Genomic DNA, 27,828 nt, shown 5'->3' with positions numbered 1-27,828 from the left:
CGGACAATCAGACCTTTGGGGTTTCCGGGTCATTGTTCTCTTGGGTTTCCATTCATCCCATTGCCTCACTGGCGTTACAGCCAGGACCAGTTGGGCTCCCGGGATTGGGGGTTAGCGATTCCGCTTCTCTTGCGTTTTCTGAGGCCCCACCGGAGCCTGATTTTGCCTAGAACTTCCCGGTAGCGAATAAACGTGATCATGTGACCGCAGCCCCCGTTTGTGGTGTCACTCAGAGCAGTAACCGAGCGCCGCGCCCAGGGCCGGGGAGGGATGGTCCCTGCGTCTCGCGCACGGCGCAGGCCAGTGCCCCTCGCCTGCCCAGCGTGGGGGCCGGGTTGGGTTAAAGCCACTGGCCGTCCTGCCACTGGGCCAGGCGGCGCGGTGAGTCGTGCAGGGCTGCATTGCCGGAGCAAACCAAACACACCCTGGCTCGGCACTAACAATAAATCCCCCAGGGCTCGGCCAATGGGAAATGCACTAAGAATAAATCCCCCAGGGCTCGGCCAATGGGAAATGCACTAAGAATAAATCCCCCAGGGCTCGGCCAATGGGAAATGCACTAAGAATAAATCCCCCCGGGGCTCGGCCAATGGGAAACGCACTAACAATAAATTCCCCCCGGGGCTCGGCCAATGGGAAATGCACCAACAACAAATCCCCCAGGGCTCAGCCAATGGGAAATGCACCAACAACAAATCCCCCAGGGCTCGGCCAATGGGAAATGCACTAACAATAAATACCACCACCCCCGGGCTCAGCCAATGGGAAATGAACCTACAATCCCCCTCCCTGGGGCCCAGCCAATGGGCAATGCACCTGCAACACGCCCATCCTGGGTTTAGCCAATGGGAAATGCACTAATAAAATAATCCCTTCTACAAACAAACAAAATATCCCCCGGGGTCAGCCAATGGCAGACAAGCTCACACCCTCCCTCTCAGGCTCAGCGAATGGGAAATGCACAGAAAACAAACAAACCCAGGGCTCAGCCAATGAGACACTCAACAGGAAATATGGGGGGCCGTTGTGATTGGCCCATAGGCGGTTTGACCCGCACCCTTTCAGCTGTCCATCAAGCTCATCCTTCACGCCTTCGAGGCTCTGTTTGATTGACTCACACGGGAAGCGGCCTCCCGCCAATGGCAAGTCCTGTTGCAACGCCGTCGCTACCTTTGGCCAATGGGAGCTCCCCTCACAAACTGAGCGTGAGCGGGAGACGGGCGACGAGGGAGGAGAGAGGAGCGGGGAGGCTGTTACCCAATGAGAAGCGGCCTCCCATCGCGGCGCGGCGCGCTCGGCCAATCGGCGCCCCCGTGGCACGGCGGCGCGGCGCGGGCCGGGAGGAGGGCGATGGCGGCCATTTTGAGCCGCGGGCCGGGCCCAGCGCGGGGCTGCGAGCGGGGCCGGGGCGCGCGCGGCGCCATGGACGTGCGGCGGCTGCGGGTGAACGAGCTGAAGGAGGAGCTGGGCCGCCGCGGCCTGGACACGCGCGGGCTGAAGGCCGAGCTGGCCGAGCGGCTGCAGGCGGCGCTGGAGGCCGAGGAGGCCCGGCGGGGGCCCGGGGCCGGCGGCGGGGACCAGGCGCCCGACGGACACTGTGAGGGGCGGGGCGCGGCGCGGCGCGGGGAGGGGGGTCCCGGCGGGGGGGAGGCCCCGCCCCGCCCCTCACCCGAGTGTCGCGCCTCCTGCCCCCGCGCTGCCCGAGCGTCAGCAACGGCCCGGCCCGGCCCCGCTGCCCGCGGGCTGGGCCGGGCCGGGCCGGGGGGGTGACGCGGGGCCCGGAGGGGGGGTCAGCGGGGTCACGTGGGGGCCCCCTGGGGAGCCGGGGGGGTCAGTGGGGGTGATGCGGGGGGTCGGTGGGGTAACGCGGCGGCCGGGGAGGGGGGTGATGCGGGGTTCAGGGGGGTAACGTGGGGGGCCCTTGGGGTCAGCGAGGTAACGTGGGAGTCGGTGGGGGTCCAGGGGGGTCGGTGGGGGTGATGTGGGACCCCGGGGGGGGTGTCAGTGGGGGTGATGCAGGCAGCTGGTGGGGTAACGTGGGGGCTGGGGGGGTCCGTGGGGTAACGTGGGGGCCCCCTGGGGAGTCGGGGGGGGTAACACGGGAGCCGGGGGGGTCAGTAGGGGTGATGCGGGGGGTCGGTGGGGTAACGCGGCGGCCGGGGAGGGGGGTGATGCGGGGTTCAGGGGGGTAACGTGGGAGTCGGGGGGGGGTCCGTGGGGTAACGTGGGGGCTGGGGGGGTCCGTGGGGTAACAGGCACCCCGAGTCCAGGGCCTGCCCACGCTGATGGCTTCGCTGTCGGGTGCAGGCAGCCGGTTACTGAAGTCCCCGGGGAGGGTGACCAGTCATCAAGTGTCAGTAATCGGGGGGCGGGGGGGGGGAATAGAAAAAGACCCAGAAATTGGGACATCTGGTCACCCTGTCCCCAGGGGACCTCACCGGGGGCACGTCAGCATCACAGTCCCGAGGCCCCTACGTCTCATCGCACTGGTGAGACTGGCGTCAGCTCTGCCCACCGGTGTCACCTGAGGTCACAGCCAGGAGAGCTGCATCGGGCCTTGGTTTGGTCTCCGCAATGGGCCAGGCGTCTCCACTGCGGCTGTTGGGACCACGCATGTTCTCCCCGGGCTCCTCTTGTCACGAGGGGCGTCCCCCTTGGCAGGCGTGATGTGCTAACCCAGCCCCAGGGCGTGTGGCCTAGGGGTTAGAGCAGGGGCCATGGCGACAGCAAGTCGGGACTCCTGGGTTCTAGTCCCACCTCTGACACAACGAGCAAGTCCCACCCATCTTGTACTGAGGTGGGAGGTGTAGGCCTAGAAAGTGTGTGTAGATCTATCCAATAGACCTCCGTGCCCCTAGTGAGGAAACGTTGCATCCTTCTGCCAGCTGTGGGTGCTTATTTGTTGCACCACGTGATTGGTTTTATTTTGGTCCAGAGCGGGGTCAGCTCCTTGCCAGAGTAGTTCCTCGTTTTGTTTTCTTGTTGATGGATTTTGGCAGATGGGAATCCTGCCAGCCCGTCTCGACTTCTGTCAGCTTCCCCCCATTCACCGGGGGTTAGGGTCTGCTTTGGTCGTAGAATTGGTGTTGGCAGGTGCTGTAGAGCAGCGTCTCCACTGCGTTTTGCTGGCCTAATGGCCTGGTGCGACTGTCCGGCTGGGGGAGCTACATGTGCAAGTGCGCAGATGTCTGGGTAATATATTTGATCAGTTCTGTTTTATACAACAGGCTGAATTTAAAAGACAGAAATTGAACTGCCCCTCAGGGGTTCTGCATTGGGCGTATGTATGGGTCTGGACTTGCTAGTCGTCTTACCATATTACACTTCAAACCACGTGCAGGAAGGCTCCCTAAATCTCTGGTGCCTCCAAGCATGTCTCCCTGGGCAGCTTGTTTGCTTGCTAACGGCCCTTTGAGGCATACTTTTATCCTTAATAATGGTGCATCTTGTACAGGTTCTGTGCTGCTCTGGCATGCGGTATTTCCGTGTAACTTGCTAAGATACCTCATCGTGCTGTGAAAGGGAATGAGCCACCGGGCAATATTTCACTAGAGGACACTGGTTTGCTTAGGTTCTGCACTGAGATGCTCTTGCTATATCTTTGCTGAATTTGTTTGATGGCCTCTGAGCAGATCACCAAAATTGGCTGTTCTGCATTTCCCCTGGAAGTTGGTGGTGCCTCCCTTGCCACTTTCACTTTTGCTTTTTGTGGATCTTGGAAAGTAAATCGCAAGTTATCAATCCTGCTGGTTACATGGCTAGACATGAGGGTCGCAGGTCAATACTGCACATGTGGGAAGTGTTGTGTCTGTCATTGTTTGCTGGAGTGTTGGTTAGGAGACTCGCCTTACTCTGGGATTTCAGGGTTTTGTTGTTGTTAGTGGAAACTGGATTGTTTCCATTGGAAAAGTTTTGTGACTGAAACACATGCCTTTTTTGCAGTGAACAAGTGGTTGGCTTCTTTGCCTTCCTGATAGCTTTCTGAGAGTACTGTTAGTCTTCGGTGCGTAGGTCCCAAAAGGTGCAGGGACCAATTCCCTGGTGATAAAATGCTGAAGCTCCGTTTTCCTCTGCACATTCTAGTTAGTCCATTGTAAGTAACGGCCTTAATGCCTGTTTCTGTTTGAAGATGGTGTCGACAACAATACTCATCAGAATGACCCCCAGGGTTATCAGTCCTTCGAGCACTGCAATATTAAACAGGAGAACGAATCCAAGTACGAGAGGAGATCTCTAGACCACGAGCGTCCGGTCTTACACTCAGGTAACGTTCATTTTAAAGTCGGCCTTGTCAGCAGAACTCTTTGAAAAGTAAGATTATAACGAATGGGCATGTAATTACTGCCTTAAGTCACTCTCCTTTGCTGGTGGATCAGTCCCTACCAGAAGAAGGAAGCTTTCGGTGGTTCTCTTCCCTCCCTTCCCCATGCTAGTAAGGCTTTGATAGGGGTTTGCAGTTGTATTGCCCCATTGTGTAGTGTGATCAAAGAACTGGTTTCAGTCTGACAAGCACTCAAAAGGCAACGTCGAGGGACGGAAGCTACACTGATCTGACGCCTGAGACTTGAAATAGCCTGTTCTTAGACAGCTCTCCAAAACCCTAGCTATAGATCAGTGGTGCATTTATGGTCCAGCGTTTTGTGGTTGTTCAAGGCTAGAAACAATTTCTGCATCCCCTAGAAAAGCTGTGATTTTGATTCCCACTGGGGTACAACAGCTGAATGTATTGCTGCCAAAAAGATCACAAGACATCGGACCTTAAAATGACATCTCTCTGATCCCCGGCTTGCTTACTGTCATCCCCCAAGGTTGCAGTATTTCGCAGCCTAATAGGACTAGAAATAATTTGGGACCAGTATCCTGCCAAGGACTGGTCCTGAACATGCAATTAGGAATAGGGGAAAAATGGAGCCCTGTAAACTAATCCCTTTAATCACACTGGGGGAAAAGGATGAATTATCATAGCAAAAATAGCCTGGGGAGGGGTGGTGGGGTTGTTAGCATTGAGCAGCTCTCAGTAAAGGCATGTCTTGTCATGGGTGACTGGAATATTTTAATCTCTCTGCCTGTTTTGAATGCAGAGATGAAGACGGAAGTAAAGCAAGAAGAACCAGCTCCTGGCTATAACTTGCCGGCTCCTGGCTATAACTTGCCGGCTCCTGGCTACAACGCCCCTAGCTACAATGCACCCTCCTCTGGCTACAACACCTCCAGTTACGGTGCCCCCAGCTCTGGCTACAGCGCCCCCACTCCTGGCTACAATGCGCCCCCCTCTGGCTACAATGCACCTGATCCATCTCAGCCCAGACAGCAGCAGCAGCCACAGGGCCGCAAGAGACCTTATGAAGAACAGCGAGGGCGAGGGTATTACGAACACCGGGAAGATAAGAGGTGAGCTCGCGGAGGGAAACCTGGGTGAGTCTCCGATTTATGGCGGTTAAAGACGTTTATTCCTGGGCCAGGAGCTAAGGAGAGTCCTAGAAGCTGAGTTTAGAAGGAGCTGGGAGCGTAACTTGTGTCTGTCGAAATAAGAATTATAAGGTGGTATCTCCTCTTAGAGCTTTTGGCTCTTCCTGGTTTGTGGCAGGTTCTCCCTTGTATTTAGGCTTAGAAGGATTCGATTTTTATCAATAAAATTTGGTAAAGATCAGTTTCATTGAACACAGACAGACGGGCAAAGAAAGGTCCAGTGATAATCAAGATGGGCAAAGTGAGGAAAACGCTGCTTGAGAACGTACTCGTTTGATTTCGGGTTGTTTCTTGGGTATATTTTGACGATAAAGGTATAACTTTATAAAAGCTTTAACTTTTTGAATCTCTGTGTCTGCTGTTATTAAATAATCATTGTCTGAGGCCCCTGTTGTCTGACCCTCCAGAATTTCCTTCAACTGTGAAAATTTAAATACGTAAAAAAGTTAAAAGCAACTATATTATCCGTCAAAATGATAAACAATAAAAATCCAGTTCTGCCAAGCCTGCCTGTGTTTAAGAAAGTGATTGTCCGTATGAAATTTTTTCCATCCAGTCTTAGTCAGAGTTCATGTGTGTTTTAAGAATAGGTCTGGTTCTGTGTTCCCCACAGCTTGTGCGGTTATTGGCAAGTGTCAGTTTCACCATTCTGCTCTGGAGGTGTGTTACAAATAGTTCTTACAGGGTCAATAACTCTACCAGATGCAGGGCCTAAGGTAACATCCCGTGATGAAAACCTGGTGGGGAAAAGGGTCACTGTCCAACGTTCCCGGAGAGCCTCTTCACCTTTGCTTTTCTAGTAGGAGTCTCCGGTTGCAAATCCATACAGGTCTGTCCCAGCGAAAGTCTGACAGTTCTGAAATCCCTCCAGGTTTTCTTCCTGCTCTTTGTCCCCAAAGCTCTGCCTTGCTGCTTGACACATGAGTCACGTTGGTGCCTTGGTGTTTTTGCTCTAGGGGCCGATCGCCTCAGCCTCCTGCAGAAGACGACGAAGAAGAGTTTGATGAGACGCTAGTGGCCATTGATACATGTGAGTGCAGGGGGGCAGAAAATGGTGGCACCCTGCACCCCAAATACCTTTACATGGTGGTCTCCTTCCTGCCTCTTCTCAACTTGAAAATTATCCAGGGCAGCAAGACTAGACTTCTCTGGTTTGACGGGAGGACTCCCAGGGGGGCCCAGAGATATACTGGCAGCTTTCTCTCCCCATAACTGGGGGGCAGGGCTAATGTGCCTTTAACAAAGACTGCCTTTCTCGGTAGTGCTTACGCGTTGGAATTCAGAGTCTCCAAGGCCAGAAGGGACAGCTGTGATCATGTAGTCTGAGGACTTCCCCGAATTCCTTCCTGTTTTAATGTAAAAGTGTTAATGAACACGGGTTTTACGTCTGACTGCAGGTCTTTCCTGCTCCCTTGTTTATTTTTCAGCCCCCGGAGATGTCATCATCTCTCTTGTCCTTATCTGGCCCTATCATGGTAGTACCTGAGCGTCTCACGTTCTGCAGTGTATTGATCCCCCCGCCAGTCCAGTGAGGCGAGGGTGCAAGATAGGGATAGGCCCTTCCGTTATCCCTGTCTTACGGACGGGAGCTGAGGTGGAGAGAGACAAAACTACTTGTGCCGGAGCTGGGAATTGAACTGAAAGGCCCAGCTGTGCTAGGCATGCTGCAAAGGTGGTTCCTGCCCCACACAATTTGTAACCCAAGCTGCTCCTTGCGCCAAGACAAGGTGTAACAGGTGGATGAGAGAGACCGGCAGGTCGGGGAGCCGGGGAACACCAAGAACAGGGCATTTACTGTATTATGGTAATGCCTAAAATCTCATTGTGCAAGGGGCTGTAGGCATAGGAGGTGGCGTGCGGTTCTTAGCCAATCTAGTGCACTGATCACCTCCATATTGTTCCAGTTAACAACCAGACCTCCTTGTCCTCTAGATAATTGCGACTTGCATTTCAAAGTAGCCAGGGACCGATACAGCGGCTACCCGCTGACCATAGAAGGCTTCGCTTATCTGTGGTCAGGTGCCCGAGCTACCTACGGCGTGAGGCAAGGGCGAGTCTGCTACGAGATGAAGGTAAGAGCAGCGTGCTGACGCTAGCAACGTGTAAGTCACCGTGAATGGTAACTTCACATTTCATGTGCTAGGGATCTTCCAGTGGGGAAAGAGAGCTGGATTGGGGGGCATTTCCAGCAGGAACCAGGGCTTAGCCATGAATAGGACTAACAGCAAGTAGGTTCCTAACAACTCGTCTGAATATCCAGCTTCACCAAGGGGAAAGAGTAAGATGGAATCATCATCTCCACGTGTACACTGCATGCCTGTTTTCATTGCCGCCTACGTAGCCTTCCTCCTGAGCAGAGATAGGGACTGTGGAGTAACAACACAGATTTAATTCACCTCCTTCCGGTTAGAGAGGAATGTCTGTCCTTTAACCTGGGTCTCCTTTTTCCGTGGAGGTGCCCAATTTACCGATGGTGACCCTTAAATCCTCTTTTTTATCAGCTGAAGCGGCAAACCCTCTTTTTTCCTCGCAAGTGGCATAATCAGCAAAGTTGGCTTCCTTTGTAAAATGGTCAGACCGAAATCCCTCCACTCCTGTTGTGGGGCTAGTGACTTCAGTCTAGCCGTATCCCTCAGGCAGAGGTCAATTGGGTCAGCTTGCAATGGCTTGGTGGCCTTGGATTCTTTCCCTGGTAGCTGTATCTTGTCCTCCTGAATCTATAGCTTCATTTTTTAAAGTTTAAAAAAAAAAAAAAAAAAATTAAAGTGCAAGTTGCTTAGCACTTAACATGACTAAAATGTAAATCAGTGCAGGGCAGTCTTCAGACATGGGCAGAGAGCCTGAAGCAGTAGCTTTAAAGAGATGACAGTCTTCGTTCATTTCGGCTTGATGTTAACTCTGATGCCTAGTGATGATGCGCTGAATGTCAGTGCTGACTGTTTCACTGCAGATCATAGCATGTGTGCATGGGGAGGGATGGTTGTCTGAAGACCTGTCCAGTCTGGCCTCTTGTTTTGGGTCATAAGTGGACAGCCTTTGGATTGTGGGAAAGCTTTGGTGCTCTTTCCAGTCTGACCCCTGGTTGATTGGGCTACCAGAGCACTTCTGTAGCAGAGCTGTCTTTTCACTTCCGGGCTCTGCGTAGTTACACTCCACACAGCTGGAAGCAAAAACCTCTAAAACTGGTTGCAGCGGGAAACAAGAATCTTCCCCAGAAGAGCTGTGCATGCACCCGTACCTCCCCACACTCACTCGGGAACGTCGTGTGCGATCTGTCAGGCCAAACCGTCTGCACTGGGATTGGGGAATTGAAACAGGAGGAAAACACCTGGCCCAGTTACCTACAGGGAGGTGTCATTTCCCGTCATCCTTGGTAGCTGATTTCATGAGTCTTAGCAGTAACACACAGCATGGTCCCCCCATTTGTCACACAGTCTGGAGCTGGGCAGAAAACTTCCAATTAGTAAACAGGAAACTTACAAACGTCAGCTTAACTCAAGTCATGCCTTTAGCCAGTTCCTTAGTGCAGCTTCGTGTAACACAGAGAATTCTTTCCAGTAATCCAGGCTGCTGGCCTCTCTCAGCTGTGGTCTGTTAAAGCTTCTTAACAGAAATCTGGGGAAGAGATCATGAGTACAAGGAGCTAGGACACCTGGGTTTTAATCTCAGCTCTGCCACTGACAGCACTGAGCGTTGCTTCACCTTACAGACGCGGCTAATAGGAACTTCTCCCAGAGCTGAGAGAGTTATGAAGCTTTTTTTAAAAGTACAATTGCAAAATGTCACTTACTGCGGCACTAAGGTGGGTTCAAATTTCCTCTCCAATGTTATGTAACAAACCCACGGCTTTTAGAAAGCTTTCAGCATTTCATCTTGTGCTTCTCTCAGCTTGGGCTGTGAAAATAGCCTCGTCAGTTTCTCGTTCATTTCTGTTTTACTCTTAGGCTCTGGTGTACTAGTACCTCGTTTTTCAGTATTTTCACATCCACAACCCTTTATTCTAAGTCAGTTTTCACACACACACACCCATTGCATTTGCCATAAGAGTGTCCGTGACAAAGATTCTAGATATACTGGTGTGGGGCTGGACTAGATGTCCTCTTGAGGTCCCTTCCAGCCCCACGTTTTAGTGTTTAGAGGGGCTTGACCCAGAACACATTACCTTGAAAAGTCACAGAGTGTGGGGCGTGGGTGAGATTTTCTTTGCTTTGGATTGTAATTAAACATTCAGTGCCTTGGGGGTCGCAACCCATGGCTGGAGAAACCGCGTACTAGCACAATGGTTCAGTGACCCCATTGCAGATGCTCTGGGGCAACCATTGATTAAAAGTTGTTACTCTTAGAATCATAGATTATTAGGGTTGGAAGGGACCTTAGGAGGTCATCTAGTCCAACCCCCTGCTCAAAGCAGGACCAATCCCCAAATGGCCCCCTCAAGGATTGAACTCTCAACCCTGGGTTGAGCAGGCCAATGCTCAAACCACTGAGCTCTCCCTCTCCGCAACTTTGTGGAAACCCTGATTTTTACAGACCCTGAATTTGGGGCCACGTTTTACTGCATGGCTCTAGATGAGACAGGGTTGTTAGGCTGGTAATTTACTTCTCTGAAGTGTCTGTCCCTGGTTCTTGCACAGACCACTCCAGGCGTTGACTTTAAAATGTAAAAGGTTTTTTGTGAACCCTCCGGTTGTCTGGGCGTGAAGGTCATTTCAATCTTGTTTTCTGTCCCCAGATCAATGAAGAAATCTCTGTAAAACACCTTCCTTCCACAGAACCCGATCCTCACGTCGTGCGCATTGGCTGGTCCCTGGACTCTTGCAGCACTCAGTTAGGTAAGGGCTGCTGCAGCTTTTCAGATGCGATGCCAAATAGACACATCGTGTTACTTGTGTGATGCACTGAAATGTTTGTAAAGTCTTTGCTGTCACTAATCGCCCAGGTTAATCACCCAGGTGCTCGTGTCCCTATATGGGGTGGGAGGCCTGTACCCTGCCAATCCCTCACTAACTGCTTACGACGGTATTTTCTTCAGCTCTTGGTTTGCTCCAGACGTAGCCGGGTCATTCCGCCGCTGCCAGTGTTAGGGGGTGGCTTGCTCAGAGATGGGGCTTGCTTAGTCCTTTCCGTCCACTGAAAATGCCCTAGCCCCAGAGACTCTTCTCTCTCCTCTGAAACAGGGCTGTGAAGCTGGGAGCGTTGTAGCCATGTGCAGCTAGCCAGGGCTGGCAGTAACCCTGAGAGGGCAGGGCAGGGCCTGTACCCTTTCCATTAGCCTTCGGTTAAGGAAGTGGTGTGTGCAACCCTATGTTTGAATTGGCCGTGACCAAGCGAGCCCCTTGGACTCTCTCTTCAGGGGAAGAGCCCTTTTCCTACGGTTACGGAGGCACCGGGAAGAAATCCAGCAGCTGCAAATTCGAGAACTACGGCGAAACATTCTCGGAGAACGACGTCATCGCCTGCCTTGTTGTGAGTATGGGCTCTCGCTGATTTGAGGGGACGTTCCCTTGTGCTGCCAGTGCCCCCCATCCACTCCAGTAGGCACCACTTCCAGCGCGTCCTGGCGTGGAAACCGACCTGCTGGCCGAGCATTCCACCAGCCGCAGCCCCAGAGCCGCTCTTTAAAGTGTATTCAGTCACTTCATTTCCATAGTCTCTGCTCAATCTTTCTGAGCCACTGCAGCAACCCCACCCCCTTCCCTCCTCTACAGTGATATTCTTAAATACAATGTACCCTGCCAGCACCTCACTAACTGCTCACAGGGGTATTTTCTACAGCTCTTGGTTTGCTCCAGATGTAGCCAGGTCATTCAGCCGCTGCCACTGTTATGGGGTGGCTCCCTGACCGTGTCTGTGTAACCGTGGCCGGGTTGAATCTGCGCCCTCGGGATCTAAGACCAGTGAGCAGGAGATAAAGGACTGGGTCTCTAGGAGTTTGCTTCTGCCCGTGGTCCAGGCACTAGAGCAGGGGTAGGCAACCTATGGCATGCATGCCAAAGGCGGCACGTGAGCTGATTTTCAGTGGCACTCTCACTGCCCGGGTCTTGGCCACTGGTCCAGGGGCCTCTGCATTTTAATTAATTTTAAATGAAGCTTCTTAAACATTCTGAAAAAAACTTATTTACTTTACATACAAGAATAGTTTAGTTCTATATTATAGACTTATAGAAAGAGACCTTCTGAAAACGTTAACATGTCTGACTGGCACGGGAAACCTTAAATCTGAGTGACTAAGTGAAGACTCGGCACAGCACTTCTGAAAGGCTGCCAACCCCTGCACTAGAGGGAGCTTCTGGCTGGCGCGTTTTGCCCGCTCCTGAGACTGTGACTGAGTGCTTAGAGAGGAGCTTCCCGTTCTGCTTCCAGACTGTTTGCTTTGAGCGTTTGACTGCGCTCTGTGTCTGGTCATTTTCACTGTGAAGTCGGCCCCCTTCCTCTGTCCCCTCTGCAAGATCCCCACGGGAAGAGAAGCAGCTTAAACCCCTGAGATACTGACGGGGCAGGTAGCGTGAGATATGACACCGAGCTCGCTGCTGCGTTCGCCCCCAGGGGTGTTAACGTAGGTGGTGGTAGGGCAGAGCCCTCTGCTATAGGGGAGGGTTTCCTTGCAAAGTTGTGCTGGGAATTCGCATCTCCGCACATCCACCTTCCTGCCCTCCTGGATGTCCAGTCACACACTAGTTCAGTTGGGGGCGGAGTCAGAAAGCACCTGACAGTTACTCAGACCGTGGTGCGGTAACTACCTCCCTCGGCACTGGGCTTCCACGCTGGAGCTGTCAGTTGCTCACTCTGTGCTGGCTGACCTTGGAGCAGGTTACCTTGCCAGCGCTGTGCTAGCAATCAGCTCAGAGCCGGGGCCAGCAGCGGCAGGATCTTCCCCAGGACACTGGGGATGCTGTCTCAGTGGGGGGCTGGGATGTTAACACATGTTTGCATAGTGCCCCAGGGTGTGTTGTTCAGCCAGTAACTAGCTCTGTTTGCCCCTCTCCCTGGCCCTGCATTTGCACTGACTCTCTTCCCCTGTAACTAGGACTTTGAGTGTGGGGAGGAGGTGGAGATGTCCTTCATGAAGAACGGGAAGTGGCTGGGCGTGGCTTATCGGGCACGAAAGGAAGCGCTGGGCGGCCAGGCGCTCTTCCCGCACGTCCTGGTGAAGAACTGCGCCATCGAGTTCAACTTTGGGCAGCGGGAAGACACCTACTTCCCCGTCCCCCCAGGCTTCACCTTCATTCAGCACGTTCCGCTGGCCGAGCGCATCCGTGGGACCATAGGACCAAAGAGTAAAGCAGAGTGTGAGGTGGGTGTTTTGCATTGCGCAGTATAATCCACTCCCTTCCTGCCACGAGGCACTTACAATCCGAGGGTAAGGCTAGAGGCAGCTGGGGCTAACAGCGAACCGTTCCCATCAATGTGATAGCAGCACCAAACAGCACGCCAGCTGCCTACCATCGAGTGTCTCCTGGGCAGAGGGGAAGATCAGAGGGTGTTTGGAGGACGACAGCGTGTGGTGGCTTTTTACTGCCTGCAATTCCTGTGACCAAAGACCTGAGCTGGGGTCCATCTCCCCCAATATCCTGCCTCCAGTGGCCAGTATCTGCTACTTCAGAACTTGGGGCAGGAAACTCTAGTGGGGGGCTGGAGGCTTTAGATTCCATCCACCGGTCTTGTTTAAATTGCTGTTCTCATTCTCCATATAAATCTCCAGTCCTGCTCTCAGTTCTGCTAACCCTTGGATTCAGTGAGTTCCTCGGGCTAGTGTGCATCTCGTCCAGTGGTCATTGTATTGCGCCACTAGAAGGGAGAGAAGCAGGTGTGTTGGTTTTTAGTAAACGTTGCCTTGTTTTAAAGGCACCACAGCTCTGGTCAGCTGGAGGAATGACGATTCTCCAGCACGGTGTAGCTGTCTGAGCACACGGCTGGGAATCAGGAGCTGCGGGGTTCTAAACCAGACTCAGAGCAGCTCTCTTGGTGCGTGGCAGCTGCAGCACCTCAGATGCCACGGTGATGAGCACGCTCTGAATGCCTGGATGGACAGATAGGAGGGGGACGGTAAAGCAGCATGGGCTTGTGGCTATGGTGCCAAACTGGGAATCAAAAGCCATTGCATGACCTTGAGTAAAGTCACTCCCCTGCCTCGGTTTGCCCCGTGTAAGAGGGAGCGTCGGTCTGCGTCAGAGGGGGTCTTGGTCTTAGTGCGTGGAAAGGACAAAGCGCTCTGTGTTGTTGCAATAGCTGACGCTGTGTGTGTGTGTTTCAGATCCTCATGATGGTGGGGTTACCTGCTGCTGGCAAGACCACGTGGGCCATAAAACATGCGGCTGCCAATCCAGCGAAGAAATACAACATTCTGGGAACAAACGCCATCATGGATAAGATGAGGGTAAGAAGTGTCATAAGGAGGAGGGAGAAAACGTGTTCACCTTCGCCTCTAAGGCTAGAACAAGCAGCAATGGGCTTAAACTGCAGCAAGGGAGGTTTAGGTTGGAGATGAGGAAAAAGTTCCTAACTGTCAGGGTGGTTAAACACTGGCATAAACAGCCTAGGGAGTTTGTGGAATCTCCATCTCTGGAGATATTTAAGAGTAGGTTAGATAAATGTCTATCCAGGATGGTCTGGACAGTATTTGGTCCTGCCATGAGGGCAGCGGACTGGACTCGATGACCTCTCGAGGTCCCTTCCAGTCCTAGAATCTATGAATCTGAGCCCTTGTCAATAGCTAAGTCTCCCACTGCTGCGGATTGCTCCTCTTTCGATGATCAGAGGGGATTGTTCCGTTGGAAAGCAGTCACTCTTGTATTAGACGTGACGGGGGAGCGCTACACCTGTCTTACTCCTGGTCCCGACTCAGCCTTTTCTTAGAGCAGATCGTTCGCTCCTTTCATTCAAGGACCTTTAAGTGGTTCATACACGAGTTGACCTATACGTCCTGCACAGCAAAATGGGTATTGTCGTCATTATGTAAATTAGAGAAATGATCTGTCGAAAGTAATTGGCTTTCCCCGGGGTCATTGCCACAACTCAGAAAACAATCCCAAGCCCCCTGGTCTAACCACTAAACCCCACTCCCCTCCCAGAGCAGAGAATGGAACCCAGGAGTCCTGACTTCGTCCTGCGCTGTAACCACTAGACCCTACTCCCAATACTACCACATGAGGTGCTGAGGATCCCACCCCTGCCGCAGTTCGCAGACCCCGCACTGTAATCCTGTATCGTATTTTCCTTCAAGGTGATGGGACTTCGCCGCCAGCGCAACTACGCGGGCCGCTGGGACGTCCTCATCCAGCAAGCGACGCAGTGCCTGAACCGCCTGATCCAGATCGCCGCCCGGAAGAAACGCAACTACATCCTGGATCAGGTACAGAGTCCTTCGCCCAGCCACCTCCCTGGCGCCCGCCTGTGCGCGGGACCAGGCTTACCCGGTGCCCTGCAGAAGTGTTAACCATGTGCACATACATATCCCCCTGTTGTATGTCTGGGGCTGACGGAAAACTCCCATTGTAAAGGGCTTCCCAGAGAAATGAGGGTTCAGACACTCCGTGGGGAGTCATAGGAAGTGCCCCCTTAGCTTAACCGCGCGCAGTTCCAGATATTTAGAGAGCTCTTGGAACTACGTTGACTGTTCTGTTTCAAGTGTATCCAGCTAAGGGGCCTGGCTTTTCAGGTCAGGGAAGATAGGCTAAGGTAAGTGGTGGTCTCTGGACGTTTCCTAGAGTGCCCTAGGGAGCCGTAAGTACCACTGGTGAGTAGTTTGTTGTCCTTTGTTGGGATGGGTGTCCTGAGAAGCCAGGCTGGCATCACTCAGGGTTACAGGAAACCAGACTTCCCTCCCGTTACACGTGCAGGCTTAAACCTCCTGGCTGCATTTTCAAAGCCCTTTAACTTTAATGGGAATTGAGCATCTCATTCCCCTAGGAGGCTTTGAAAGAACCCTGTTCTGAAGAGCCCAGCAGCTCTGGATCTTCTTCATCCAGCTGGTAGCTTTCCCGGCAATCTGTGCGGCTCATTGTGTGCCCATGTGGGGTTCCCGGTCAGCACCCTCGCTTTGGGTTAAGGCTTAAAGGCAGGGTGGCCAAAGGAAGACAATGTTCTCTAATCCTGCCGCTGATGCGGTTGTCTCAGAGATCAGAGGCTGCGGGTAGCATTTAGTGTCTTCCCTCTATTAAGACACATCGGCGCTAGCCGTATTTGATGGCAGCACTCGGTTTAGTCTATCCCTGTTAACTAGGGCATACGTGTAACTGACCCACACACGTCTGTCAGTTCTGTATATTGAACCCTGAACCTGAACAATAACCCTGAAATGTAGGATAAGTGTCTGAGGATTTAAAAAAACAAATGAATACCCAGTTTGGCTTAAAAGGTGCACAAATGAGATCTTACTTTGCTTCATCCGTCTAAAATTCCAAACCCTGGTACTCTCCTTGTATAATGTTGATTAAATTTGCCTTGAGCCTACAAGTGAGATCTGGGTGCCAAGCAAACTGTCGATCGTATGTGGGGTGAGGAAGTGTCTTCCCCGCTTGGGACTGGAGAGTTGTGAGCGTGTGGGTGTCTGGAAGATTTGGAATTAGCTCCTGCCAGTTTTAATATGATACAGAGGTGAATGCAGCGAGAGGTTGAGGTTGGTTTAGAGGTTTAAGCATGTTTCCAATACAGCTGGCTGCTTTCATGATGAAGAGAGAATATTTTTCCTCAGCTGCTGTTGATTCTAAAATGTTTAGGCAGCTCAGTATGGAGTTTAGACTATAACAGCATCGTCTGTGAACTCTGTTATGGTCCAAGATCTTTTACTCTTTTGGCAACTCTAGGTTTGGCATATGCTTCTCAGGCTTTGTCCGTCTGTTTTCTCGGGTTGTAGCTTTTTGCAAGGTTTAAATAAGATGAAGTGTTAGTGACTGACCTGTTTTAACTGTAAAACTGCAAAGAGGTGGTTTCTGACCTTCTTGTATCTGAAGAACAAAGCCAAAAAGATTTGTCCATGTAAACGTCTTTCAGTAAGCTGCTACGCATTTCTGTATGGATGCTGTGATTTTATGTAAGCTGCTGTGCTTCAAGGCAAACTCCTTTGCAGAAGTGTGTTTACAAATTGACTGTGTATCTATCATGTAGATGAGAGTTTAATATTTTTTTAAAACCTTTAATGACGGAGGATTCAGGAAAGCTGCCATGATCTCTATTTGCTGTGTTCGCTCTGTAAAACTTCCGGGGTGTCTGGCAGTAGCTGAGAAGCCTTGGCTGTTAACATTTGAAGGTGCCCTACTTGCTAAATGGCTGAGAGTTGCATCAGTTTGCCATATACAACAACCACAATGATCTGAAACTGGTAACGGTTCCCCCACAATATTGCGCTGTTGTTTTGGGACATTTTGTGCTTTTCCATCCCAAAGGGTGTTGTGTATTTTGCTGAAAGTGTCGTGGGCTCCTCGCTGCGTATATATGGCTAGAGCCTCTGGGTGGGCTCCGTGCCGTGGTTAGCACAGGGCCCCGTTGCACCGTGGTAACAGACTGGCTCTGAGAAAACAACGTGGCCCATTATCACGCTTCTTGCGGAAGTTAGGGGAGACGTCCAGCTATGTGCCGACTTCGGCAAGCTGGTGGAAGCACAGTCCAAGCTGCAGCCAGCCAAAAGATTGCCAGAAATCTGGCTTGCCAAGCCGACTGGCTTCCTTTGGGCCGTGCTGGCGTCGGGCGTGCCCTGCCGGGGGGCGGAGCTACAGCTGAGGATGAATGCGTTGCTGAGGTTTATTTCGTTGGAATTCCAGTGAGCGGTACAGTAGCCATGTAAAAGATTCAGGGCAGGTCCTCAGGTGTTGTAGAACAGTGCCGCCCGCTAGATGCTGATGGAGCTCGCTGCTTCACACCAAGGGAGGATCTGGCCCAAATCATTGAAACCCAACTTCCATGGCTAGATCTAGTGCATTGTGCGAAGAATGGGATCCCCAGACCATCTGGAAAACCCCGCTCCAAAAGCATGAGTAAGACCCGAAGCCCTGGGCCCTGAAAGGTAACGGACAGAGCTGAGTCCTCAGGGAGCAGAGATTCTCGGCTGCATTGCTCGGATTTAAGGGCAAACAGGTCTCTGTGATTGGCTTAAAACCAGTCTCCACACCCCTGCTTGTGACTGACCTCGGGCCATTCGCAGCTGTCACCCTGCCTCCTGCAAGGTGATCAGCAGAGCATGGGGTGGCGGAGGCAAATCCCCAGGTAGGAAGTGAAGCCAGGTATCTGGGTTCGTGGGTGTTCACACCAGGGCTTTGGAGCAGAGCCTGGAGCTGGAGCGCGGAGCAGCTCCGGAGCAGTGGAGCTGCAGGTTTTTGCCTGGAGCGGAGCCGGAGCACAGCTCCAAAGCCCTGGCTCACGCTGAGCATCAGGTGTTCTCCAGGCTGAGCCCCGTGGGGCTCAGTATTGTACCAGCCTGTGTTGTGTTTGAGGGATGTGCCGCTTGCCGTGCTGCTGGCATCAGCCCGTTTCCTGGGGCCCGGGGAGAGCAGCAAGGAGGCCGTGTGCTGTGTCAGTCCCTCCCCTTGCTGAGCCGTGGGCTCAGGGTCCCCTTTTGCACCTCGGACCTCGCTCCTTCCTTTGTCGATCCCCAGTTCTGTGGCCCTCCCCTCAGTCGAGGGGGTGGGCTTTGCCCTTTCTGCTGGGCCATCCGGTAGGCCTGGACCTCCTCTGGAGTGCTGAGGAGTAACCTCGCTGCCTGGAACTGACAGCAGGGGGTGAGAGCTTCGCTTTAGGTGCCACTCGGCCTTGAGAGGATGCCAAGAACTTGGAACGTGTTTAGTACGTGCGGCCTAGGCTCCCGCTGGCTCCAGCTCTGTTAGTCTGCCGAGGGCGGGAGGTGGCCGTGCCGTGCGAAGCCGGAGTGGTTGAATGTCGTGCACTGGCTTGCTAGATGCTCTGCTTCGGCAGGGCCGGGTAACAGCGTGCTGGTCTGGCTGTGAGCTGACGCCGTTTTGCTGCAGTGTTCTGTGTCCTTACCTTGGCTCTCTGCTGTAGCAGTAGCTACAGAGGTTTTTCCGGCTGTGGATATTCTCTCCCGCTTTGGGAGCAGTTGGGCCCGGTCTGGGACGGACACTTGTGTGAAATGTTATTTCTAGCTCATCACCACCCTTGAACACGTACAATAGATGCTGAAGGAAACTGAAGCATCAGTGTTTCAGCGATGCATATACCTTTGGGTTTAACTGGCCTGTCGTGAAGATCTTAATCACCTGGGGAATTTTAACTGACTAGATACTTGCATGACAGCAATCAAGACTGGCATCTGTCTGTTGAAAACCATTGTACACCTCAGACAGAGTGTTAATGTAGCGTGTGAGATCCCCGAGGAGGAGATGGTTAATCCCATTTTATATTAGAACTAAAACTGAGGCTCAAAGCAAATCCAGCTGTTGTGGTGGGAAATGTGCTTTGTGACAAACATGTAACAAATAGTCTCATTAAACCAATGAGAGCGAAATGATTTTGGCTTAACAAAGCCATAGCTTGAAGTCCACCTAAATGTCAGTTTTTAATAGGAATAAAGTTAAAATGTGAGGCTTCAGTTTCCCAGTTTTATTTGATCCCACCTTTGAATCCGAGATGCCTGTGTACTGAGTGGAACCCCGCTGTCATGGCCGTCCTCCCAGGGAAGAAAGCCTTGGTTAGGGTCCTCCCTTGAAACAGCATAAGGGAGAGAAGGTATTTGATGAAGCTACCCCACCGCAATACAAGAGACAGTGGTAACGTCCGAGCTCATCCGGGAGACCCCCATGCAGCTGGAAGAATCCTAGCAGCTGGGCAGTCTAGCTGTGTGAGTGCTGGGTTAGATGGCTCAAAGCTGCCTCCATCACCAGCCTCTGATTCCTGTGTAATGCGCCTGTTTCTATTCTCCCCTTCCTCTGACTTCCTCTGTCATTCTTAAAGCAGCCAGCCTGCAAGAGCGTGAATCTTTCCCGCTCCTCGGCAGTCATGGCAGAGAATCCAGTTGGTGAAAACAAGCCGGGGGAAGGGATGTCTCTAGCATCTGATCTGCACTGTCACAGAGTAGAATAAAAGAAACATGGAGCTGGAAGGGATCTCAAGAGTCAATCCCCCATCTCCAGCTGATGTAGGATTAAGCAAACCTAGACCATGACAGATGTTTTTTCTTTAAAACACCTCCAGTGACAGGGATTCCACAACCTCCCTAGGTCACCTGTTCCGGGCCTAAACTATCCTTCGAGTTCGAAAGTTTTCCCTAATATCTAACCTGAATCTCCCTTGCTACAAATTAAGCCAATTACACTTCTTGTCCCATCCTCGAGGACATCCTTACAACAACCTGTGACCATGTCCCATACCCCCTCTGTCTCCCCCCCAACCTTCTCATTAGACAAAACAGCCCAATTCGTTCAGCCTTTCCTCATAGGGCATATTTTCTAAACCTCTTATTTTTGTTCTCTGGATTTTCTCCAGATTGTCTACGTCTTTCTTAAAGCAGGATGCTCAAAAGTACAGGACAGTCCCGCAGCTGAGGCCTTGCCAGTGTCCAGTGAAATGGAATCGCTCCTTCTGCCCCCAAAATAACATTCTAATCTCTAAAAAGATTTAAAATCAGTTGAATACTCCTAGCCAGCCTTGTGATACAGGGGTGAACCCCAGTTTAGACGGGGAAAACGAGGGGCACAAGGGAAGTCAAAGTCGCACCTAGATCTCAGGTGCTTAAACATTAACACCGAATTCCCATGAGTCACACACAAACATCCCTTTCAGTTCACAGGTTTGCATTTAACCTGTCCGGCTTCCCACTTAAAGTGTAAATCACTCGCTTGTTTCTAAAGAAAGCAAAGCACAAACCCTCGTCTTCATGGTTCTCTCTTTGGGGAGCGAAGCAATGAAAGATCTCATTTGAATCGCAGAAAGTACCAAATGTGGGTGTTCTAACACCGCCCCCACCCCCCACCCCGGCTTCTGCGCCTAAAAAGGTAGGTTAGCTGTCCAGGGTACTTCACAACCATCTACATGCACGGGGGCGGGGGCACCATGTCTTCTTTCACCATTGCAGGCCACAATGCTCTGTTGGGAAAGAGAACGCCAAATAATGAACGGTTTTTGCCTCTTCTTTGTCACCACTGCTAGACAAATGTTTATGGATCTGCCCAGAGACGAAAAATGCGTCCTTTTGAAGGTTTCCAACGCAAGGCCATTGTAATTTGTCCCACGGATGAGGATTTAAAAGATCGAACAATAAAGCGCACTGATGAGGAGGGGAAGGATGTGCCAGATCATGCAGTGTTAGAAATGAAAGGTAGGATCCTAGAAATGAACAAACCGATCCACAAACCACATGCGGCCAAAACACCTGTTGTGTTGTTTAAGAGCTGGAAAGAGATTCATTTTTGGTTTGAAATGCTGACCCTGAGATTGATCTTCTGTCCTCCCTTCCTTTTGTCTCACTTGTCGTCGTCTTCCATCTGTTCTCCCCCCGTGCTTCTCTTCTGTCCTTAACAAGAGATGCTATAAACCCAAGCTGACTTTGTTCCAGTGGGGAAAATGTTATGTATCTTTCATGTTATCCTCCCAGAAACCAATAATCAGAGCAAGGCTGGGGGTCATTTCTTTCCTCTCCCACAACAACAGGAAAAAACCCTTTCCCCCGAGATCATGATTCTGTCCAGATGAAAGTGATTGTCTGGTTCCTCTGTGGCTGCATTTCTCACAGCTGGACACAAGGGGGCAGGAGAGGTGACTGGTACTTGGATGCAGTGGAGACCAGAGTGTGACTATGGCTACACTTGCACTTCAAAGCGCTAAGTGTAGTCAAAGCACCAGCGCTGGGAGAGAGCTCTCCCAGCGCTGTCCGTACTCCACCTCCCTGTGGGGAATATCGTACAGCGCTGGGAGCCGCGCTCCCAGCGCTGGGGCTTTGACCACACTGGCGCTTTGCAGCGCCGCAATTTGCAGCGCTGGAGAGGGTGTGTTTTCACACCCTGCTGCAGCACTGCAAATTTGCAAGTGTAGCCATGGCCTGTGTCTCTCCCCGTCATTGGCTGGGGAGGGGATGACATCATGCTTCCATCATTTTTGTGGTTTATGGTGTCTCTTCCCTTCCTGTTCACTTTTGCCTTCCTGTCTCTCGCCTCCCTTCTGGTGGTCCGACGCCGTGGCGCAAGGCTGGGCTCCCGTGCACGGCAGCCTTTGTCCCCCTGCCAGGCTTCTGCCGCCTCACTCACGTCTCTTTTCTTCTCCCTCTCGCCGGGCCCGCAATCCAGCCAACTTCACGCTGCCGGAGGCTGGCGACTTCCTGGACGCGGTGATCTACATCGAGCTGCAGCGGGACGAGGCGGAGACACTGGTGAAGCAGTACAACGAGGAGGGCAAGAAAGCCGGGCCCCCGCCGGAGAAACGCTTTGACAACCGGGGCGGCGGCGGCGGCGGCTTCCGGGGCCGCGGGGGCGGCTTCCAGCGCTTCGACAACCGCGGGGGGGGCAGCGGCCCGCAAGGAGGCAATCGCGGCGGCTTCCAGAACCGAGGGGGCAGCGGAGGCGGCTTCCGGGGCGGCGGGGGAGGAGGCAGCGGAGGAAGTGGTGGCAGTGGCGGAGGAGGAGGAGGTAGAGTCTCACCTGTTCCCCGCCCGCGCTCCAGAGCCCAGGGTCAGAGCTGTTGGTGGGGGAAGTCTGAGCACGGAGCTAGGCCGACGCAGCGGCCGGAGGCGGGTCCTGTGGGGAGCTGAGTTTGGTTCCCAGCTTTGCCACAGAGCGCCTGTGTGCTCCCGGGCAGCGCTCGGAGGATGGGGTCTCCAAGGTGCCTGCGGGGCTTAGGGGCTCACGTCCCATCTGCGCAGCATGGGGTGCTGATCCTTTCACCCACCCCTTGTCTAGTGAGACTGTAAACTCTTTGGGGCAGGGAGTGTCTGTCTGTGCAGCCCCATACCCTGTGGAGGGGGAGGCAGGCTGGGTCAGGATCTTTGCAACCCCACCAGTACAATGCAGGCAGGTCAGTCTCTGGGGGGATCTGTGCTGAGACCAGGGGGAGGGGACACAGTCTTGTGGGTGTCTGTGCAGCCCCCAGCCCAATGGCAGGGGTCCTCATCAAAGCCTTTAGGTGCAAGGGGGTCTGATCCTCACTCCTCGGGGAGAGTGGGCTGTGCTGCCTTTGAAGAACTGCCCTGCGGGGTGGTTTTCGGGTGCTGGGCCCCGTCGCATAAACAGCCACAAGGGTTTCTCAATGAGACGTGTTCCTCTTGGGTGTAGGGGAGATTCCTGTTGACAGCCCCTGCTTTCTCTGCCAGGCTTCAACCGGGGCAGCTACACCCAGAATCGCTGGACAAGCGGCACCAGAGACAACAACTCCAGCCCCCGGGGCAGCTACAGCCGGAACACCCAGCCGCAGAGCAGCTACAGCCCCGCTCGCAACCAGAGTAGCTACAAGCCTCCCAGCAGCACCCCCCCCGCCCCCAGCAGCACCCCCAGCAGCAGCTACAGTCAGCAGCAGCAGCAGCAGCAGCAGCAGGTCAGAGAACCCGCCCTCGGTCCCAGGGGCTCTGGGCACCTTCCCCACCCACCTGGCCGACGTCGGTCATGGCTGGCTTGTTGCTTTCTCTCAGCCTCTCCCCAGGAAGGATCATACCAGTGGAGCAGGCTTGGGGGGGGGTGCTTGGGTGCTGCTCTGTGTTTGGCTGGCCAGAGAAAGGAAGGTCATTAAGCTGCAGTTCTTGGAGGTGGCGCATCCCAGGAGCAGGAATGTGCACAGGCCATGCTGGAGAACCTGCATCCCACCCCCTTTCCATAGAGCCTCCAAAGCGAACGTTTCCATCTTGGGCCCCCCTCCCAAAAAAACCAGCTTTGGGACTATCTCGGAGAAGTCGGGTTTCCCTCTCAACTTTCCCCCACATTTTTCTAGTTGCTGAAAGCAGGAAGTGAAATGCTCCCCGGCCTCCTCTTGTTTTTACCACTTCCCCCTTTTCTCAGGGGGGGTAAAAAGGAAGGTTTTTTTCAATGGGGGGAGACCCCAGAAATGTGAAAACTCTTTTCATTTTGAGACGTCAAAAGTCAGACAAGTTGTGGGCGTGGCGGGGGCTCTGGGGGAGGCCGGCCGGCCTGCGTGACTCCTGCAATTGTCAGGCTGGGCGACTGCAGGTCAGGACCGGCCCCTTCTGGATTTCACCTGAAGTTTTCATTTTTCCCCCTGGAGTGAAATTGACATTTTCCTTTCTTGGCTGGTTCTGCTCTCTCTTCCCTGGCTTCTCCAGCGGGCGGCCGTGACCGCACAGTCCCCACAAAGAGAGTGGGCGCATGCTGGGGTCACCCTGAGCCTGCCTGGGGGGAATGTTTCCTGCCCGTTCACCGCAGGGCAGCTCAGCAGTTCACCCATTCCCTGTAGGATGCTGCTGCTGGGCAGCATGGAGAGCGCCTGGGAATGGTTGTCAGTGAACCATGCCGCACAGTAACAATCCTGTGCCTTTCGTTACAGCCAAGTTACCCTCAGCCCTACACCCAGGCAAGCTACACCCAAGGAGGAGGGTACACTCCCAGCTACAACTATGGAAGCTACACCGGTTATAGCCAAAGCTACACCCAGCCTCCACCACCGACAGCACAGACCTACAATCAGCAGAACTACAACCAATACCAACAGGTAGGTGGGAGACGGGCTCTCGGCCAAGCGATGACCTGGCCGGAGGGTAAGCTAAGGGTGTATCTGACCGTAGGACAAATTGATGCTTGTAGGGAAGGAGGAGTGGCCCATGCCTAGGACTGGGGGAAGGAAGTTTCCAGGTTTCACCCTGGCTCTGGCTGATTTGCTGTGAGCGTGGCCAGCCGCAGAACTTCCCTTCGCCTCCTTGCGGTTAGCGGAGAAGTTGAGGATCAGGGCGATGTTTGCGGTGTCTCCGGGAGAGCTCAGGCAGGTGACTTCCAGCAGCAGTCGTCCTAGGCTGTAATTCTGTCTCGAAGCTGATTGTAGAAATCAGCGTCGATACTGATCTGTCAGCTTCCCAAACTCCTTCCTGGTGCCTGAGGATCCATGCGTGATGCCCTGGTGCTCTGGCTAGTCATTTAGAGCATGTGCATGCTAATTGTACCTCACAGAAGATAATCTAAACCCAAGAGGGTCTGCCCCAGAGAGATTAGTCCTGAGGCCTGTGGCCGGGCGAAGGTGCTCTGTGACTCAATGGACTTTACCGCACTCCTGGGCAGGGCTAAGCAGCACCCCTACAGATCCCACCTTACAACGGGATGGCCAGGCTGCACGCAGGCTTCGTTGCTGTGGAGCGGAGTATTGCAGCAGCAGCTGAAAGCCAGGCCCCTCTGGGCTCTCAGCCCTATGCATGCCAGAGGGAGTGCCAGTCTCAAAGGCCAGTGCGCTGGTGCTGCGGATGCCACCTCTGCAGAGCGCATCTCAGAGCCTGCAGCTCCAGGACGAAGAGGTTGGTCAGCGACGCCCCTCCTTGGGCGCGGCGCGGGGCTCTGCCATCAGGGTGAGCCCTTTGGTGCAGAAGAGAGAGCGTCCTTGGTGCGTTCCCAGACTGGGGAACAAACACCCCAAGGACTAAGGATCAACCCTTCCACTCCCAGTGCCGGGCACGCTTCTCCAACCTGCCTCTGCCATAGAAAGACAGCAGCGCAGATCTGTATAAAGTCCCTGTCAAAACGCTCCACTGCCCGTTTCCCCCGGGAGAGACCGACATGCAACACAAGTTAGTCACGTTGCGTAGTGGAGAATAAGAACAGCTCTTCCCTAGCACGTAGCGGATCTCAAAGCACTGGCTGAAGGAAGTCAGTCTGGCTGTCCCCATGGCTAGCAGAGGTAAGAAGGGACTTGCCTAGTCACCCAGTCAGTGCTCTAACCATTGGGCCATACCCTCACTAGGTAGAGTCGTGAAAACCCTGGTCTTGTGTCTGAAATGGGCAAATCCCCGGGACAAACACGGCCTGGTTCCTGGCATTAAAAGGGGCTGGGGGCTGCCTGCCTCACGGGCACACTGCCCAGCACTAACTCTGTCTCCTCCCTCCAGTACGCCCAGCAGTGGAGCCAGTACTATCAGAACCAGAGCCAGTGGCCTCCATATTACGGCAGCTACGACTACGGGAGCTATTCCGGCAGCTCCCAGGGAGGCTCCAGCACTCAGTGAAGGCCCAGCAGGAAGGAAGGAGATCACACCCCCGCGTCTTTCTCTGGGAGCGGCCTGCAGCCCCTCGGAAACCTCCGCGTTTCACTCAGCGGCTCCGTCAGAGCGGTTCCTGATCATCTTTGGAAACAGGCAAGGGAAGTGGCACCTCCGCCCCTTGTTTTCTCTCTGTAGTTTTGACGATGAATGCGTTTCCTTGTACACTCTCGACAGACAATGGCATGCTCCCTTCTTCCTACCCTATAAGAAAGTTGCATTATTTCTCTCCATGTGTTTAAAACCATCTCCTCCTTTCTATTTTTTGACTCTAAAAATGGTAGGATCTTAACCAGCTCCCCTGTTCTAGGTACTGTACTCCCAGGCCAGGACTCTCCTTGTCTAAAATCTACAGTAGCGAAGGGCCAGCTCTGGCCCCTGATAGCCTTCTCCCTTCTCCCCTACGCTAGACAATTGTGCTAGTGAGAACTGCCAAGCTTCCAAGACTTCACTGCAGTTCAATGTCAATCTTTCCTGGGGGTGTTTTATTCATCTATTCTGCAAAAGATTTTTAAAATAAATAAAGAGGGAGGGGAGATGGCTGTTTTATGGTAATTATGCTTTTTTTTAGATTTTATGTAACTTTTTACCGTGGGTCAGCAGCTGTTAATATTTCATCAAGATAACAATTTCTTTGCTCAATCCAGGTGAGAAATAAAAGAAACCATCTTAAATGTGTAACTTTTTATACAATGTCTAAGTTTCTGTAACTTTGCACATGCTTTGTTTTGAGTTGAATTGTAACAGCTTTTTGTATTTGGAGAAAGAGTGAATATTGAACTTTAATGTCTTGGTGTTTTTCTTTTCCCCCCTTTCATAAATCCCCTGGGGGGGGTTAAAAAAAAATCTGTTTGATCGTTAACATGTCTCATCCTAAGCCTCCACTTTATGGAAAATAGCAGGCAGTGTATAGCTAATGGATCCCATTATCTGTCTGCCACAGCTCTTGTGTACTAGCTGCTGCTAAACCATCTAAACTTCAATCAGAGGAACACTTCAGCTGATTTATGCATGAAAAGTGTCTTTTCAAAGCAGCTCTTTACAAAACCGTAATGTCACTCAGAGATATATCCAGGGAGAGTTTTGGAAAAAGGCATCTTCCCTGGCTGTGTTTCCCAAAGAGAGAGAAATTGATTAGCTGCATCTCCTTGGCTTGTTTATAAGCTAATGTGAAATTTGACACATCTGTTCATTACCTAGGCTTAGTGAAATGCAAACTAAGTGGCATAAATGGGGGAAAGTTAACTAGATTTTTAAGTGTCCTTGTTTTTAATAGGTAAGGGTCTCTCTCTTTCTCTTAAAATATGGGGCCAGATCCCCAGTTGGTGTGGCCCAGGAATTTTAAATTGATTTGCATCCCTTTTCAAATCCTTCAGTAAAAGCCACCCAGTGCGTTTGGACACCAGAGGCTCAATTCACCACCACCCTACTTGTTTTGTCACTTACCAGTGCAGTGTTCTCGTTTTCCCTTGGCCTCTTGCCACTGGGGTAAATGACCACCCAAGCTGTGCAGCTCAGCCGTGGAGTGAGGCCTGGGTTTGTTGCACAGCTGCTCTGCCAAGAGCCTGTGAGTAGCCCCAGCGGCATCAGACGGATTCAGAGCTCGAGCCTGGCATTGTAACTGTGCTGGGGGCGGGGCGGGGCCCTGTGCAGATTCACACTCTTAGAACGGAGAAAAAGCCGTACTTCCTTTAACATACCAAATGTGACAGTCCAAGACAAGGCCGAGACCACGGATTGGACAAGAGCTGCATGGAGGTACCGTAAGGAATCTAGCGCGTATATAAACTTGGCAGAATTGGGGTTTTTTTAATGATTTCAACAGACGTCTGTTTATTTGAAAGCACTTTTTTCTGTTTTTAGTGATGTAGATTTTCACTGTTTGGGGAAATGCTGGAGGGAGGGTCAGACAGTTACTGAATGAGAGCCGTGGAGGTTCAGAAAGTTAGCGCTGTGTAACCGTTAAAACAAATTGTCAAAATATAACAAAGTAAATTCCTTGAATCAGATTCCACGTTCTCAAGCAGCAGTTTTCTTTCTTGGCTAGCTGTACATTTTTAATGATGGAAATATTTTTTGATAGTGGGGGTGTGCAGTGAAATTGACCATTAGCAGTGATCTGCTCCTTCCGAGCCTACACCACTAGGCAGCAGTCATAGCCCCTCTCTTGTTGTTAAAACAGCTCCCTTCCTGGGGGGGAGGTGAGGGAGGCAGACCGAGCCCTGCTCTTGCTAAAT

At 52.5% G+C, this 27,828-nt stretch overlaps 1 protein-coding gene across 4 annotated transcripts; it reads left to right on the top strand.

Moving 5' to 3' along the window:
- The first annotated feature begins 1,335 nt into the window (after nt 1–1,335).
- LOC123350241 (heterogeneous nuclear ribonucleoprotein U-like protein 1) lies at nt 1,336–26,377 on the top strand. Of its 4 annotated transcripts, none has more exons than XM_044988725.1 (15): nt 1,336–1,597; nt 4,130–4,264; nt 5,082–5,391; nt 6,426–6,499; nt 7,402–7,541; nt 10,202–10,301; nt 10,823–10,935; nt 12,497–12,763; nt 13,724–13,846; nt 14,693–14,821; nt 20,566–20,734; nt 21,699–22,037; nt 22,718–22,926; nt 23,896–24,063; nt 25,442–26,377. In XM_044988725.1, the coding sequence occupies exons 1-15, from the start codon at nt 1,351–1,353 to the stop codon at nt 25,556–25,558; spliced, it is 2,640 nt and encodes an 879-aa protein (XP_044844660.1). In that variant the 5' UTR covers nt 1,336–1,350; the 3' UTR covers nt 25,559–26,377. The 4 variants fall into 4 exon arrangements, with proteins under 4 accessions (XP_044844660.1, XP_044844659.1, XP_044844658.1 ...); XM_044988724.1 differs by having other exon boundaries at nt 22,718–22,929; XM_044988723.1 differs by having other exon boundaries at nt 22,718–22,932.
- The last annotated feature ends 1,451 nt before the right edge of the window (nt 26,378–27,828 follow it).

This window comes from Mauremys mutica, chromosome 15 (genome assembly GCF_020497125.1).
Source record: "Mauremys mutica isolate MM-2020 ecotype Southern chromosome 15, ASM2049712v1, whole genome shotgun sequence".
Lineage (NCBI taxonomy): Eukaryota > Metazoa > Chordata > Testudines > Geoemydidae > Mauremys > Mauremys mutica.
Note: the sequence above shows the minus strand (reverse complement) of the source record. Positions and strands in the feature narration are given on the sequence as shown.